Here is an 18,777-nt window from a genome sequence, read left to right as displayed (position 1 = left end):
AAATGAAAAATGAATAAAAATATAGTTTTTTTTTATTTACAATAATACACCATTTTTTTCATATTGAGTATACTCCTAACTTAGGTACTAGATATTTTACATTTTACGTTTAATCATAGTACAGTTGGCAACACTGTGATACAGATAACTTTTAGTTGTATTACAATGATATGAACACCTGTGAATAATAACATTGCTTAAAAATTTATGTAAAATTATTATAAAAATCTAGTGTATTTTTTAAATAAATGCCAATATGGTCAACTGACATCCCGACAAAATTGCAAAATATAATAACCCTTAGAAAAATCCCAGTTTTGTAACCAAATGGGATTTATCCACCTCAATACTACAACTAGATCTAACTCTGATTTGGTCATTGTTGGGAAAATGAAATTTAAAATTTACTCGATTAACCAAATCTAGGCTATAATTATTATTTAAAATATAAATGGAAAATTGTGTTTTGTCTAATTGGGAACATATTAATAATGTTCAATTGTATGAAAAAATATTGTAGATATATAATTTTATTTATTTAATGCATTTATGGTTTTAAAGTTGTCAAAATGAATACAGTTCCTATTAACTTCTGACTTACCTAGTTCTATCATTTTGTAGAGAAGGAAATGTAGAATCATATACAATAGCTATCTCAGAAACAGTAAAAATCAAGTTATCTAGTTGTAGTATTCAGGTGACGAATTGATATAAAACATTCATACGTACAAATTAAATAATATACAAAACTTAAAAATCCTATTATATTATATTCCATGTATTGCAGTTATTCAATTTTTCTTGTATCTTTTGATTTAGCTTTGTTTAGTAATAGCAATCTGTTTGATGTTCAACTTCTCAGATAGTTCATTACAGGCTTTGATTTGATTAACGTGATATCTAATCACTCCTTCCTGTTCTGTTTTCTTCATCATGGCCACTTCTTTGTCTCCTGAAGCCAGGACAGGATTTTCAGGATCCACCTTAAAGGAACAAGTCATGCCAAGTTAAAATAAATAAGTAAATAAATTTTCATTTACGTTTGGTGTAAGTAATCATTGCAGATTTATTTGTAGCTAACATTACATTTTATGATTTAAGATTTATTTGTCTGGTCTCACCAGCGACCACCGAAGACTTAGTTGACTCTTATTATTTAGATGATTAATCACTAAATTTTGTTATGTATGTAAGTAACTAAAGCAAGGTGTCAACAGTATGCTGCGTCTTTCTTTTTTATTTACAGCGCTGTCACATAAGACAATATAAATTTTTCCATAATTACAAATTCAACCGTTAAGTCGTTGTAATATAATAAGATTATATTATGGTAATGCTACTTACTGGATCTAGACCTCTAAGGTGATGCAGCAGATCACTCATCCTTGTCTCGAATCCCGGAGCGAAGTTGCTTGGATCCATGGCGATGAAGCACTGACCAAGATCCGCTTCACCTCCTACACCCTCGTGAGACCAGCTTCTGATGTTAGGACCATAAAGGGACCCTGCAAAGTTGTATATTAGTAGCAGAGCTATTCTTAACAGTTAACACGGTAACATGTTTCCGTTATTTTTATTGGTCCAAATTAACATGGAAGCGATTCCATATACAAGGCGGTTATCTACAACATAGTTTCTTAACTGGTGGTCCGCGAAGATTTTTGGTTGGGCCGCAAAAATTTTCTGCAGTTCAAAAATAGTTAAGTACCTAGAAACCTAACATTTGAAGTGGGGTTGTATTATATTTCGACAATTGTTTCAAAAATAGTGTAAATATAAATATTTATTATTTTATTCCAATGTTGATGGTCCGCAAAACATTTTTTGATTTTTTATGGTCCGCGGATGTAAAAAGATTAAGAAACATTGATCTACAACATTTGGTAATTCGTAATACGGCGAAAATTTAAGTTGGTACGCCTGCCGTGTGAAATATGTCTCTTATTTGCTAAGCTCGATCAAATTTGGGTATACCTGTGCAGGCGTATCTATGGTCTTTTCACCTGAACCCCGAAATGTTGTATACAAATACAAATGTCAAACAAGAATTCAACATAACCTACAATTTTATTAGTCATTTCAGCCGGACACGGAGATGTTACTGCATTGCCACGGTAAGAATATACAATTAAATATTTATTCCTTATGTATTTTATTTCACCTGCTGAAATTCCACATAAGATTTCAACCATGGCTCCTAGTCCATATCCTTTATAACCAGAAGTCGTCTCCGCACCTCCCAGTGGCATCAGGCAAGCCGTTTTGAAGGCCAGGTTGGCATCTGTGGTAATGTTTCCATCTGGACCCTGAAAGTAAGCATATTGATTTCAAGTCAAGTAATAATTATGTCGACAATCTACATAATGACATTATACTTTGAAATACAGACAAATCGTCGCCGCGCTTGCAAAATCCGCTATGTAAAAAAACACAACTGTTCAGGAGAAGGAAAAAACTGATTTATTCAACAATGACTCACGTTTTTTTCAAAGTAAGTAAACCGAAAATTAGATCCCTACTTCGGATTCAGTATAAATGATATTTTATAATACAATATTTAGCACTTTGGTCGTAATATTTTTTTTTGTGGCTGAAAGACACATAGCTGATTTTATTTGGGTCTTTTAATCCGCTTTGTGGTTGGGGCAGCACTTAGCGGATTGTAAGTACGTGTATTTTAGACAGCGCATTTTACACCGGGTTTTTACAATGATAATTCCATAATTTAATGATGTTTGACTTTATGCGTAAAACATCTTTAACAAAGCCAATAGTCTGTTTTGAGCAAACCTTTATCTTCCCAACCAAAATTTGACATATAAATAAGTAATTATCAAGTGAAGGGGGAATAAAAATATGTGTTCAGAGTAGGATGGATAAATAATTAAACAAATTTGACAAATGACGTTTTATTTATCGAAATAAGAAAAAAATGGTAACTAGTATTACAAACCAAGTAATATTCTTAAGCAACACAAGATACATAATAATCATCTTAACATTTTAACAAAACAAATCAACCTCTTAATAATGCCTATCAATAAACAGTCATAATGCCTACCTACTAGTAAACTAAACTTTATTCTTTTTTATTCTTATAGCTATTGTTATATTTTAAGTAGGTAGGTACCTAAGTTATTAACAAAATTAGTATTTGAGATTATCGTAAAAGAAATGATAATCTCGATGCATAGATAACTTTAGGGATTGTAATTTTTCAAACTTAGACTTGTCAATTTTTTTCGGTTCTGTGTAAATTCACACTGTTTTTATAGCTTAAATATTATTTTTCGGCGAACGTAAATAATCAACTATAATGCACTAGTGCTGCAAGCACAGAAAAGATATGAGTTCCCTGGCTGCAAATCACAACAAGACTGACCATAAAACGCGCGTTTTGAAGCAAGACTCGGCACGCAAACTCCGGTATGTGTCATTAACAGGCGCAATAGTAAGTTTTTTTCCTTTAGTTTAAAATGCGATATGTGAACGGACTCTTCATAGAGTATTTTGAAGCCATTTTTTAAATGAAAATACATAGCTTGTTTTGAATTTTTCTAAACTAGCTTTTATATTAGAAAACGGGTTTTACAGGCCTATCCGCTGTGTGTTGTTCTATCACATAGCGTAAAATACCAATTTTCGCAAAAAAATGTTTGTCGGATTTTGCAGGCGCAACGACGAAATACAATGAAAAGGTAACCATTTCAGTTATTATACCAATGTCCTGTGGGGGTAGGCAAGTCATACAGTTATTAGGGGTATATAATAGAAGCAAAGTTAACATAATTAATAAGAATAATAGAATTTTCGAGAGTAAGTTTAATTTAAGCAAATTTTTTTATCACCTAAAGGCGGTACCCATGCGGGCCGTGAATTAAACCTTATAAACATACCTTTTTTGGAAATATAATAGAAGCAGGTACCTAGGTATAGCATAAACACTTGTATTTTGATTAAGTATTATTCCAAGAGATGTCAATGTGTAAACAATATAATTAAATTATTTAAAACAATCAACCGGGTTTGGTATAATAAGTGTAAAGTACAGCGTGTATACATGCTCATTACCTATGGCCGGCCTTGCACGCACGGAATTGGATGGCATACATCCGGTTAAAATTTAAATGTATTTTAATTTATGTATTTGTATTATATAATTGATATAATTATCATCAAATTTTGTATTACGTAATTATTCTTCTTCTTCTCATGCCATTTCTTATCAGAGATCAGCCACTATCACAGGGATCTCTGTTCTATTATCTACTATCCGGAATTGTTCAGTAGAACTGTACTTGTACCAATCATGAATTATTCGTCGATGTCTTGTGATACATTGATCTCTCCTTGGATAACGACATGGGGAATGCTGTACTTTTGTCCACTCATAATGTGGCCGAAGTACTGTAGTTTTCTGGTTACGATACAGCATTTTACGGTCCTTTCTCATTTGTTTGAGGACGTTAAAATTCGTCATCCCATCGATCCAAGGAATTATGAGGATACGTCTGTACAGCCACATCCCATAAGCCTCTAGTATCAATTAATATAATAATAATATAAACAATTCGTATAACTTATTCAGTTATATTTTAGGATAGCTTTTTTAAACAATATTGACGATGTTTCGAATTTATAGATCCATTATTAAAATTACTTGATTGGATATTTCATAATTCTGTCACCATGACATTATATTGATATCTTTATAATTTAATATTGGACTCTACCTACTGAAAGTAACACTCTGATTGCGTATTCTCATGGGCAATCAGTTTGAGGCTTATCAACTTTTTACACCACCTCTCAAAGTGATAAATACAATGAACCATTGTGACCTCTTGCGTCAAAACAAATCTAATTTTTTCTCTTCATTTTATATTGTTTATAAATTCATAACAATGTTTTCAATTATTATATATTTGAGAAGAAGGATAGCAAAGAGCAATACTTTGTCAGTCATTCTTAGGTATTTGTTTTCATTGAACTAAGACTACAATTTGCAGATGGTGCTGGTTAGTTTTTAAAATTCAATTTAACATCTTCTTTCTTTAGCCATATCCGCCCCTTAGCTGGAGCATATGGACACCACGCGGCGCCTCCAAGAATCCCTGTCGCTCGCCAGTCTTCTTGCTTCGTTCCAGGTCAGACCAGCATCCCGTAGCTCCGCCGTATACACTCTGTAGATTGTATTTAGCGGCCTTCCAGGTCGCCGGAATCCGGTCGGCTTGCGACGAACACTGGGTGTGCGGTGGTATGACTTTAGGAGCAACGAGGAGATAAGAGAATGCACCAAGCAGCCTCTCATCACGCTGAAAGTGAAGAGGCGACGTTGGACCTGGCTCGGCCACGTGCTGCGGATGCTAGAAGAGAACTTTAACCTGGCTTGCCTGTTCTTCAATTTAACCCTGCCTACTAAATAATAGTTTAGGTATGCTATGGGCAATCCGACAAAAATAGTGCACACTTTATCAGTCATACTTATTTGTTTTCGTTGAATTAAAAATACATATTACAGATGGTGTTTGTTAGTTATTTAAAATTCATAAAGCCCTGCCTAATCCAAACCATAATTGTTAAAAAATATTCTTCCATCTATAAAACATACAAAATTATGTTTTGTTTAATGGCATAATTTTAGATATTTTATAGATAAAACGATTATTTTTTTACTATTATCTACTATGGCTTGGATTAGGCAGGGTTTAATTGAATTTTCAAAACTAACAAACACTATCTACACATTGTAGTCTTAGTTCATTAAAAAAAAATATACGTTTGACTGAAAAAGTTTAGTGTGTACTATTTAAGTATATTGGATCATAACAGCCGAGCTCCACCCTTCACCACTAGGTCAAGTACGTATTGAGCAAGCCATTGGCAGATTCAGAAAGTGCTCAAGTTTCAGTTTGGAAACGTAATTCACGAAAGTATGTAGGCACATAAAAAACAGGTAATTTTAACTTTAGTAGCAATGGCAATCATGTCTTCATGTATCCGCCTACAGATATAAGCCACCATTACCGTTCACGATTTTTATAAATGACAGAATTGGTGCAATTAAAAAAGTTTTTGTTGTTCACCGACAACTTAAAACTCTCTAAGAAGTTGTTACCTTGGACGATTATCGTCAACTCCAACTTGATATAGATAATAATATTTTAGATTGGGACAGGCGTAGCAATCTGGATTTCAATATTGATAAATGCAATATTTTATCGTTTATTTTAGCCTCATAAATATTGTTTTTTTTTCCATATCTGATGCATGTCAGAATTCTCTCACGAATATCATCTGTAAGGGATCTTGGCATTATGTTTGACCGTAAACTGACGTTAGCTACCATTTGTAACAAGGCACTACAAATGTTGGGCTTCGTCTTGTGTACTTTCCGGGTTTTTTCAGATGGTACGGTATTAAAGTTCTTTATAATTCCTTAGTTCGAAGCAGGCTTGAGAATGCGTCTATTGTCTATAAGCCAATAAGCTAAAATAAAGTACATTTATAATTATTTTTTACCTGTGCCCATCCTGCTGGTATCGGCTGTTCTTTACGAGCCTGTACTTCTATCTGAAAATAAAATATCAAATGATTAATTGCATTGACATTGACACCCATGGTGGCCGCGCGGCTTAAGCGTTGGACTATCACGCCGTGGGTCCCAGGTTCGAATCCTGGGTCTGGCAAGTACACATATTGTTTTTCAATTTGTGTCTGTCAGGGTATGAACCTAATAGGTTGAGCAAGTGGCTAACACCCATTTCTCGTAAAAAACAAAATCTGTTAATACAAACCTCTACTTTGTGGAGACCCATATGATCCTATTAGGATCGGACATGGTCGGAAAAAAATTGCATTGACTGATTAGGCTTAAAACAGAGCACTTTCAGCAGCGTGCCTTCTTCAGGAAGTTAGTAGGTGGACTCCAATAATCAAGAGTAGTTACGGAGAACGGTATTGTATTGAAGATCAATGTACAATAGTTACAGCGTGACCAGGTGTAGAGGTTTCGTATAACTCTACAACCGTCATCATTGATAGACCACAGACAAAAATGCAACGGAAATCAAACGGTTATCTTCCGGCCTTCCTACAATGTAGTCGACACGCGCCACTGTCCGTGTCCCGCAACATATCAAAATTCCAAATTAATGTAAACATTACAACTCAAACTTAAAATCAATGTGACAGTCATTTCTTTGTGCCGTGTTTATCCTAAATGTATTACTACAATATAAAACCAAGAAAATACCAACACGGTGTATTGTTCATATCTACCCGAGCATACCATGTCACTCACACATCAGGCAACATTCGACGATTAAACTTAACATCGAGGGTAATTTATTCAAGCAAATAATTTAAGCAATGGTGATCCTACCTTGCCAACAGCGACAGCTGTGGTTGCCATATCCAGCAGAAATCGGTCGCCATTCTCAGCCGGGGCTCCAAATGATATTGGGTTTGTTCCGAGAGCAGCCTGTAATAAAAAGATTTTTATATCAAAGAAAATAATCTAGAATCAGAAGCAAATTATTAAAATGTATTTAAAAATGATTTTACTTTCTTGCTCCGTGTCGGTGCCATCAGCGGAGATGTGTTTGTAAACGACATGCCGATCATTCCCTTTTCTAATGCTCTCATGCTATACCATCCCGCTATTCCATAATGGTTTGAATCTGTGGATGACGTGATAAATCAGTATTTTTATAGAATGCATCTATTCTAGAGAATCCAATCCCAGACATTTTTCGATACGAAACTTTCGGGATTGATTTTTTATCAATCATAATCAATTGGTATGTCTACAAAATCATTATATTAGTGTCCTGTATATACCTGCACATGTCACAGGGGGAATCGCTGGATGCTTGTGGATAATAAATAACCATTTTTTGCTGCCATCGCAATCGTAATAACATCACAAAAATAATAAATCCGTTAATTTAAAACCAGTTAGACGCCAGTGCAGGCACGCACTTGTTTCTACGCCGAATTTTATAAATGTATGTTTTAATTTTGTCATTGATTAATTGTCTTAAATAAATAAATAAAACTGTTTTACTTTCACATTATTATTTATATTACGTACAATATTATTTACTCCATTAAACCTATGTATTTCTTTGTGTTTTGATTTGTGTCAAAACATTGTGATTGGTTCTACTTCTGACGGGATAAAAGTACAAATTTTGCTATGTGCAAAAAGTGCCAAAAACTAAATAAAACTGGTGAAATTACCAGTGGGTCACATACATCTTATCGCTGAACACTTCATAATATAAATTGATTGAAAGATCATTCGAAGAAGAAAGTGCCAATAGTTCAACTACCTACTGCGTATCTGTAAACATCAGCATCTCAACCATACGTTACCTTTACCTATTTTTAAAGGTATACACATATTATGTACTTACCTATTTAGATATTTTTGCTATATAATATTAATATTTTAAAGAGATTTATATATATTTATTGGTAGATACTGTTTTTCCCATAGACTATAGATACATCTAGACGCCACCCGTTGCAATGCTAAATGAAGCTGCGTGCCATGCGTTTGGTTTGTGAGCGAGCGAACGCATTCGTCTACAAATGTTCGAGACCATAGACCATTTGTGTAGTGCTCGCCCAAAGTGCTCGCACTAGACGCTCAGAATTAAAATATAATTTTCTATTTTTTTACGTTATATAGTATTTTTAAGCGGTCAAAATGCAACCATTAGGTAAAGATATCCATAATTTAAGTTATTTTAAAGAAACACTAGGTCACTGATATTAAAATATATAATAATATACAAATAAATTATCACGAACATGTATCAACTTACCTATGAAACGTAATACCATCTTCTTGCTTATCAGCACGGCTACCATATTTTAATACAACACACAGAACCATCTTTCCTACTTAATTAACTAAAAATATTTACCACTGACTTTATGTTTAACACAAAAAATAGCAATTTAGCAACACGAGCTACGACGCTACGTGAAGCGATTCACCGCGATACTTTTGGAAACTAACTAAAACATATGTAGACCTTTTATCTTACTCTAGCGCGTGTCGCAGAGATTATAAGGGTGCCGAATACTTTCTCACTCGCACTCATGCATCGTTTTTGTTCAGGCCTTGATTTTTCCATATTATATTTCACGAATACCGGTATAGGTATTTTCATTCGATATTGCAATCCCTACACACAAGGCATGGCCCCCACATCATAAAGCGGACCCCCAGGCTAGGATCTTTGCCGGCCCCCCTACCTATCGCTAAGGTTAAAGGCAGTCTGACGGTCTACAGTGGCATTTTCCAAAATGGTATTCGAGATCAAATAAAATTCAGTGTATTTTTAGCGATTTTTTAACACATCGAATTATGGAGTTGTCAAGTATAAATCATAGATGTATAAATACACATAAATGAAAAATTTCATCGCACAATCGTATATTTAATAAGGTAATTTCTTTCTTTGTCTTTCAGCCATGTCCGATCCTAATAGGATCATATGGGCCTCCACAGAGTAGAGGTTTGTATTGACAGATTTTGTTTTTTTACGAGAAATGGATGTCAGCCACTTGCTCAACCTATTAGGTCCATACTCTCACACACACAAATTGAAAAACAATATGTGTACTTGCCAGACCCAGGATTCGAACCTGGGACTCAATTTCAATTTCAATTGACACAAGGCATGGGTCATTTATATAAGACTGACTTGAAACACAGTTAACAGCCTACATAAGAAAAAATGAATTTAAAAATGTAATATTTACGTTCCCGGATATTTATATTATTAGAGTCAAATTATACAGTCAAATGCCTGCATTGCACACTTTGTATGACATACATTATCAAATAATATTTACTTTAAAGATAAGACTAATCTGAATAATCTTTGATAAAAGCAATACTTGCGTTTTGCAACTACCCATCCAACGCCGACTTGCTTGGCTTTTTCTATCGCCAGGTCCATGCAGAAGTTTCCAACCGTTGCGCCAAGTGCCCCGCTACCGTCCACCCAAGCCGTGGCTCCAGACTGCTTCAGCACCACTGGAACGGCTTTTGGGTTGCATGCCCCCGATAGGATATCGTTCACGTACATGGCTGGAAATCACATTTAAAGAATTTATAAGTTTCGTTTACATATATTTAAGTACTTCTGTAAATGCGAAGGCATGGAGCTTACGACATACACAGAGGTGTTTTCTAAAAAATGCTGTGAAGGGACACTGCAACCAAACCACATTAGGTAGGTTGTGGTGCCAATGATGTCTGACTGTCAATATTAACTCATTCGCTGCTGACTAGATATTGATTTTTTAATTACCACCTTTAAAATGCATGTTAATTACATCGATCGGCCGCCTGGTCATTACGCGCCAGCGAACCCGATATATATTAGATAAACTACTGTCGCAGATGTCCGAAGAGATACATTGGCCAAACCTCAAGAACGATAAAAAGGCATGATAGAGTGAGACTATCGATTAAAACACTATTTCCGAATACACTACCCATAGAGACAAGCCACATATAATTTGACCATGAACCAAGATATAGGGTTGGAATAATAGTTATTTTTTGCACTTAGTAAATGAAACCTTTGAAATTTACATGAACTCTAGGAATCAGTGGCGAAATGTGGAGATAGACTGGTAAAATCTGACATAAATAATGCACACTAAGCTTTGTCAGTACTACATATTTGTTTTCATTGACTACAATGACGTGTAGATACTGTTTGTCAGTTTTTAAAATTCAATGAAACCCTGCGTTAGCCAAGCCATAAACCGATAAAAGAAATAAATATCCGTATATCTATAAAATATATTTTATCTATTATGGTTAGGTTAAGGCGATGTCTTTAACTACCAGAGGCACCTAGCGGAAAAATACGAAGCTTGCAATTTGAGACATTTTTTTGATAATTTACAATTTCAACTGTGTTAGTTAATAAATATGTATCCGAAAACATTAAAGAGAAAAATATAATATAATTGAAGCTCGATTTGATATAAGGATTTTAAGTTATACACATTTATATTTTTATAAAAATAGATGTTTTTTAAAATAAATATAAAAATATTAAAACAATGAATTAGTCAAAAATCCTACGTCAAAACTAAATTTAAAAATAAATATGACCATAAAATAGGTACCTATAATATGCAAATTCACATTTTATAACATTTTACAATAATTGGAAGTTTATATTTATGAACCCCCCTTTATTAAAAAAATAATTTATCAAAAATATGATCAATTTCAATACTTATGAAATTATATGTTATGATATTATCCTCACGGAATATTTTATTGTCATGAGAATATGAGTTTATAACTTTTTGGTTTTGTGACAAAACCAGCGCTCGAAATGTAAAAGTTGCGCTCGATAATTTTCTGAAGATATTAACATAGTTATCATAATGTATGTGTATTTTATAAAAAAAAGTATTTTACCTACATTTTTTGTTATATGGCATAACTAGCTCAGACGGTCAATTTATTTTTCTACGATACGGAGCCTTTACTGATTTCACAAACCGGAACGGCGTTCCGGTCCATTTCGAGCCCTGGACAAAACATTTTGTACCCTAACAACTTCATCACATTATATTGTCAGGCCCCTTTAGGTCGTGAAATCATATATGGACGACCCCCAAGATTACCACATAACATCGTCTATAGTCTAATCCAGGGCCTATCAAACTTTTCTCGGCGATATCTTCGCGGCTATTTCGGTCGGAATAGCTTTGATTTGAAATAAATGGAATTAGTAAAAAAAATTGAGTACCTAAGGTAAAATTCTTTACTTTGATCTCGAACGGAATCTGTTAAATATGGCGGTAAATAATTTGGGCTGGACAATTTCGGAAGGAAATGACCCGAGTGGAGATATTTCTTGAGAATTTTCGAGATTTCGAGAAATTGAAATCACAAGCTGTACTAGTCGTAGTTTTTAATTAGGCACCTACCTAATTAATTAACTATCAGCGGGTCTATTCTATACACAAAGCGACTATCTTCCGCTAAAGTTATAAAGTGATTTATTACATATTTGTATTGACGTATTATAATTGTTACAATAAGTTAGCCGTATAAATAATCAAAACTGTCTACCACGCTCTAAATTTTATCACAGCCAAAACAATTACAACCAACTTATTGTAATTGTTACAATAAGTGCTAATACTTTGCTACAAACCTACCCTAGTAAGCCGTCGTATTTATCACTTTATCACTTTGGCAGTCGATAAGTATAGAATAGACCCACAGGTGTGTATAAAGTAACAAAACTTTAGACTCATTATCAAAGAAAACATCAGTAAACTCAGGTAGGTAGGCAGGTAGATAGATACCTACATGCTTAGATTTTTAACGATACAGGTACATAGGTAGTTAAGTAATAAAATTTATCACAAATTGAAATGTTTTATCTGTATCAGATAAATAGAGCTGATGTTATCAAAACTTGTATATTGTATTCAATACATAACAATATTATGAGATTATGACATTAAAATTATAATTTATACAAGTTATATACCTACCATTATTTTTATATAGAAATCGGGGTCGGTTAAAATAAATGTCGATTTACAGAAAGCAAGCGGTAATCACATTTTGAAAATAGCGGATATATACTCGATTATTTGTTAGGTTAGGTTTTCATTCCTGAATAATTATTCATAAATTGGACATAGTTATGCAGAAAGTAGCCAGTTCACAAAAAATAAAAAAGTGAGATATGATATAATATATCAGATGCGAGAAGGTTTTCTCTGCGTTCTGCTGAAAATAGCCAAGCCGCAAACAAATTATTTTTGAAATAAAATACTATTTACAATTTTATATTTCACATTTTGTATACATTTTTAATATCATATTGTTGCTAAAGTGCCATTATCTCAGCTCGACATTATTGTGGACTGGCTACATTCTGCATAACTACCTTCAATTTTGCCAAAACCGGCTATGAAAATTATCGCTATTCCGTAATTTATCACAAATTACCTTCCATTGTACATTGAATAAAAACATATTAGCAGCATGTTTTATAGAGTGAAGAGTTTCCAGAAAGTAGCCAAGCTCAAGCTAACGGTGATCACCAATATCTATCAGCGGTGATAAATATAGTATTTTATGCTTTACCCAGCCTGTTCATTCCGTGGCTGAAGTGTCCCTGCCGATCAGCTTCCAGCATGACAGCGGTCTGCTCCTGGGATGGCCCTCTTGGTGCGCCAGCCTTCGAGAGACACTCCTCCATGAAGCGGCGAGCCTCATCTTGGGAAACGGCAGCCTCGTCTGGGTAATTGGATACAATATTTTATTGGAATGGTAGAATAATAACGCAACGGGGTATGATACGTTGTAGTGACATTACGACAAAATAAACAAATGGATAATAAGGCAAACAATTAACAGTATAAAGCCGCATTTAGACCAAGCGAGCGAATATTTCTTCTTCCCCCACTCCGGCGAAATTCTTATGCTCGCTAGAATGGGGGAAGAATAAACATTCGCTCGTTTGGTCTAAATACGGCTTGATATGATGTGGAGCCTAGTCTAGAATATTAAGATACATCTGTTCGCAAAAACATGAGCAGTTTTTTTCATACGATTGTCCATGTTTTCGGTATTTTGAAGCGGATGGAAAGCATCTCCAAAAATACAAAAATGCGGCCGGGCTTGGGAGATTTTTTATGTGTTTCATCGGAAGTAGCGACGGATGGTGTCATGAAAAGTTGTTCTGATCAAAGCGTGCAAATTTATACGATGTAGACTATCCAAACTATGTATATTAAATTTGATAGTAATGTTTGCAGGTGCGTTAGTTTCAAACGAATGATTGCGCACGAACGTTTTTGTTATTATAGATGTTTACAGTGACGTCCCGTGGGGGTAGGCAGATTAAGCGTCGCTTGGGGGCGGCAGTTACTCAAAGGGCGGCAAATCGAGGAGAATCATTTGGTATATATAGAAAGCTACCTAAACTTAGTAAAAACGGAAATATCTTTCCATTAAAAAAATCAGCTTACTGGTTAGAAACAAAATATATATATTAGATAAGTACTATACAATTTTCTACAGGAATTATTTTATCGGGTTCGTGATGTCTAGTTTACTTCCGTTGTCCTTGGACGTCACGTTCTTCACAGTCACTCGTGAGTTATGGAAGTTGTCAGATGTATTTTTAAACGTACCTATCTGAAACCGTAGACTCGCAATATTGTTTATTGAAGTAGAGATGACATTTAAGTTAGATTTAATAGTATAGGTAACTATATCTTGTTAGTAATGTATCCATACAACACAATTCTTAGATATTGGAGTCATGAAAGGATGATGAAAAGTACTGTATAAAAAAATGTGGCGGTATTTTGGCACTGCCTAGGGGCGGCATTTTGTCTAGGGACGTCACTGGATGTTAACATTGAAGTTAAAGTCCCTCCACCAAACCCGCCCCGTACCACCCTCGGTCTTAATCGAGAGTATCACGGGACCCGTCAATTGGTGATGTGAAGCATCTAAGAATTGGCCTGGGAGTGTCCTGGGAGAAGATGCCCAAGACTTAGATTGCTACGCTCAAAGTGAGCTCTGACTGAGTTTACTCTAATGCAAAGTGCCAGGGAGAGAAATGGATGTGGATGTTAACATACATTTCCACAATTTGTTCACGGACATTGTATCCTAGTCTGGACTAGACATGATGGGATGTCAAGCCGATGACATGGCGATAGGCCGTCACTCGACGAGCGGACAACCATTGGGCAAATTCAGTCATGCTTTGGTACCCAATGAGCAGTAGGGTTCACCGCACATTATGTCGGCTATATGTTACCATAAATCAAAGGAAGTCGCAGGTTTGATGTTCCATGTAGAGACGTGATAACGAGCGGCTTTTGCACGTCTAGTCATAGTAATTGCGGTAGGTAAACATAACTGTCCACAAGCCTGATAAATTGATCAAGAAAGGCGGAAATACACGGTAGGTAGAGTATACGCTTCATAACTTTGCACTCCGGCTCTGGGGTAACAATAATGTGGGTAATTGTAATATATTCTAAAACATTTTTTTTATATTATATATATATATATATATATATGTTTATTCAGCACTCGAAATGGAGAATTTTACGAACCGGAGCGCTCGGTTATTTTATGAAAATATTACATAGTTATCTAATTTTATGTGTTTTATAAAAAATAAGTGTGTGATTTTTTGTTATGTTATGGCCATTCTAGCTCAAATGGTAAAATTATTTTTTCTATGAGACGGAACGACAATGTTGCCGATTTTACGACCCGGAACGGCGCTCCGGTGCGTTCCGGTCCATTTCGTCCAACATACTGTTGAAAATTATTTGCCGTTTCACTTATGTACGCAAGAGTGTAGAGAAAGTGAGTGTCCAGTACTTTGAATTACCTGTTTTGTGGCACGCCAATGCATTTGGGTCGCCAACCGCTCTATTAGAAGATATATCGTCTATTCAATTCTAAACTATCCTAAACGCCAATTTTTCGAAATACGTTTTTTTACATCAATCAATTCTCTATGAAATTTCTGTATAAAACTAAATGCATAGGATTATATTGAATTTAAGAAACAATTATTTTCATGCCACTTCTTTAGTATCCTAAGTGACACTATTTGCCAATGTATTGAATTTTTCATAAATTTGAATTTGGAAAAAATTCCCCAAAATTTATTGTAATTTGAAACACAAAAAATGATTTTTTAATATTTCGATATTACAGAACTAAATCGAATTAAGTATAGGTTCATAATTTCTAAATTTCGCTTTCCTGGATATTTTATGATTTGACGTTTAGGACAGTTAAGAATTGAATAGACGCTATGTCAACAGGTAGGAAAAAAATTGTCAGCAAAACTAATAACGTAGAATAAGAAACTGTTTAAAAAAGAAAACACTGGAATATTAGTCGTATTATTTAAAATAACTCTTTTCCTTGTATGCCAATGTATCATGCAATAATTCTAAATACTATTTATAAATATATTAAAACTCTACTGACAGACTATAAAATCTCAACAAAAATATTGAGAATCACATATAATTTGGTAAATAATTTTGTAAATGGAAGATAGTGTACTTATATTTTTAACAGTGGCGAAAGGTGGATGTAGGCTGTTAAAATCCACAATAACAGTGCACACTAAGCTTTGTCAGACATACGTATTTGTTTTCATCAGGGCTCGAAATGGACCGGAGCGCCGTTCCGGTTCATACAATCCCAAAAATGATCGCTCCGTCTCGTGTAAATATTAATTTGACCGTCTGAGCGAGATGTCATATTATAAAAAAATCTAACACAATCGTTTTTTAAATATATATAATATGTATAGAATTGGATAAGTAGCAGTGTTAATATTTTCGTAAAATTATCAAGCGCTCCGGTTCGTAAAATTTTCCATTTCGAGCGCTGGTTTTCATTGAAATAAGACTACAATAATTTACAGATGGTGATGGTAAGTTTTTAAAATTCAATAAACAAGCGAAACCCAAGCCATAATAGATAATAGTCAAAAAATACTCGTCTATCTATAAAATATCTGAAATAATTCATAATTTTGAATATTTTAAAGGTACTTACAATATTTTTTTTTAATATATTATAGTTTGGTTTAGACAGGACTATCAATTATTTAAATAAGTGAACCGACAATATGTGTAATATGACCTATTCTTAATCCAACGAAAACAAATAGGTAAGTATGAATGAAAAAGTGTGCACAATTTTGTCGTATCGCCCATCATAATATAGCAAAATTCTTATGGTTTGGTTAATGACCTGGCCCCCACAAGGGGGGATGGCTGACAGAGCTCTAGCCTGAGGGCCCGGGTTCGATTCCCGATCAGGACACACAATATTTATGTGTTTTTCTCAAAGCCTGGGCGTTTGTGATTGTTCAAAATTACTAACTAACCACCTCGTACGAAAAAGCAAGGACATGGTTATTAATAATTCAAAAAAAAAATGTGTCATTACTTGATAACTCCATAATTCAAGTGGATGTAAGTATTAAAAATACACAATTTACTTTTACCGTGAACGCCATTTGGAAAACGCTACTGTAGAGCGTCACTTTGCTTTTAACCTTTGCGATAGGTAGGGGGACCGACAAAGATCCTACCCTTGGGGCCCGCCTCAGGATGTGGGGGCAGTGCGTATGCTAACAAAGTTTAATGTGCACTATTTATGGCGGATCAACAGCCTACCTCCACCCTTCGCCACTGATTTTTGAAAATATATAATTATAAGTAATACATTTTAAAACAGTTATTTATGCATATATAGATAACGTAGATAACAGACTTACCCGTCGACATAATAAAAAATGTCTACAAAAATAAACTTTTGAAAATAATTATTTACCACTTCTGCCAACTACTGTCGAATAAGTTTTGATTGGACAGTTTGTCGTGCCGCTGCGTGGAAGAATGGTGGACGTGTGTGACGTAACCGGCCGAATCAATTCCGAATAATGTCGAGTGGATCCAGCCTTATCTGTATTAATTATTTTAAAATGTCTCACTGGTTGAAATTTCAATTTGAAACAGTTTGTAATATTCACAAAACTTTCATAATAATATCGCGTTTTAAACATTGCGTAACACTTCAGTAATCAAATTGATAATCTGTTATTTTTATGCATCAAATTCAGTTCGTAACAATATTATGAAAACAACAACACACGGCTGGCAAATGAAGTTTCAATGTTTTCTCTAAGTCAACAGGTTTGAGGTTACATAGCAGTGCTGCCATCTTTTGTTAATAAAACAGTACATAATATTAATATTATCATTATTTTTAAAATGGCTAGTGTTTCCGCAAAAATAGACTTGCTATAAATGCAGAGTAGTATTCTTTTTTAAATCTTTTGAGTTGCTAATGGAAAATAATTCTCCCTTCAAAGTCATTCGAGTGTTTTAGGTCTTACGAGCTTCCAATAAAGATCCTATTACATGGATGGCGAACCTACGGCACGCGTGCCACTAGTGGCACGCGAGATGATTTTGCATGGCACGCGAATGTTTTGTGTATATGCATTATTTAAAATTAAAAATGCTTATGTTCTTCGGTTTTAATAATATATAGCAATCTATGCGCAAACGGAAACGACGAAATTCATGCATAAAATGACAGATCGCATTGTATAGGCAGGCAGCTGATACTCTTGAAGAATAAACAACATAATTAATTTAAATTGCATAGATGGGTCCTTAGGCTGCGCAACAATAGGTACTTTTCAAAACGCTTTCGATATAAAACAGTCCAGCTCCAAAAGAAGCAATAGTGGGAAAATAAATGTAGGTATAATGCAATATTATGTACTGATTTTATATTGATTTATTTACCCTTGTACGCCACTGTAATGAAAGATAAATACTCTCGCAGCAGGGTGCAGTTTCAAAAAAGGCGTTTATGAATCCCCTTGAAAACCGTGTTTTCTCTTGGACAGCATCGTCGAAATATTGACGCATTTGACACGCATTTAAAACGCAATCGGCTCGCAAACAAAACGCAAACGTCGTTTGGCGGATGAATCCGAAACTTCGCTTTGCCGTGTGCGCGCAGCCTTAGGTTTTATGCGTCACACATAATAATATTATAGCACTGATTTCATCAGGCGGCGGTGTAAGCTGGTATTGTAGTAATAATACTCTAGAACTGAATTGCTTATAATTTTTGACCTTTTTTAATAGAATTCTTATACTTAATTTTTTTTTCTGCTCGAACTACTC

At 34.5% G+C, this 18,777-nt stretch overlaps 1 protein-coding gene across 2 annotated transcripts; it reads right to left on the bottom strand.

The window, feature by feature from the left end:
• Positions 1–14: 14 nt before the first annotated feature.
• LOC147074293 (uncharacterized) lies at positions 15–17,735 on the bottom strand. 2 transcript variants are annotated; one of them, XM_085943387.1, is made up of 9 exons: positions 17,408–17,735; positions 13,160–13,312; positions 9,923–10,111; positions 7,567–7,682; positions 7,385–7,483; positions 6,523–6,573; positions 2,162–2,306; positions 1,345–1,505; positions 15–983 (listed from the first exon to the last, which is right to left on the bottom strand). In XM_085943387.1, exons 1-9 carry the CDS (start codon positions 17,637–17,639, stop codon positions 816–818), a joined length of 1,314 nt encoding a protein of 437 aa, XP_085799513.1. In that variant the 5' UTR covers positions 17,640–17,735; the 3' UTR covers positions 15–815. The 2 variants fall into 2 exon arrangements, with proteins under 2 accessions (XP_085799513.1, XP_085799514.1); XM_085943388.1 differs by having other exon boundaries at positions 17,352–17,459.
• Between the last annotated feature and the right edge of the window lie 1,042 nt (positions 17,736–18,777).

This window comes from Rhyacophila brunnea, unplaced genomic scaffold, assembly GCF_057557595.1.
Source record: "Rhyacophila brunnea isolate RB1 unplaced genomic scaffold, BYU_Rbru_1.0 scaffold_16, whole genome shotgun sequence".
NCBI classification, from domain to species: Eukaryota; Metazoa; Arthropoda; class Insecta; order Trichoptera; family Rhyacophilidae; genus Rhyacophila; species Rhyacophila brunnea.
The sequence above is the reverse complement of the archived record's forward strand: the minus strand, read 5'-3'. Positions and strand labels throughout refer to the sequence as shown.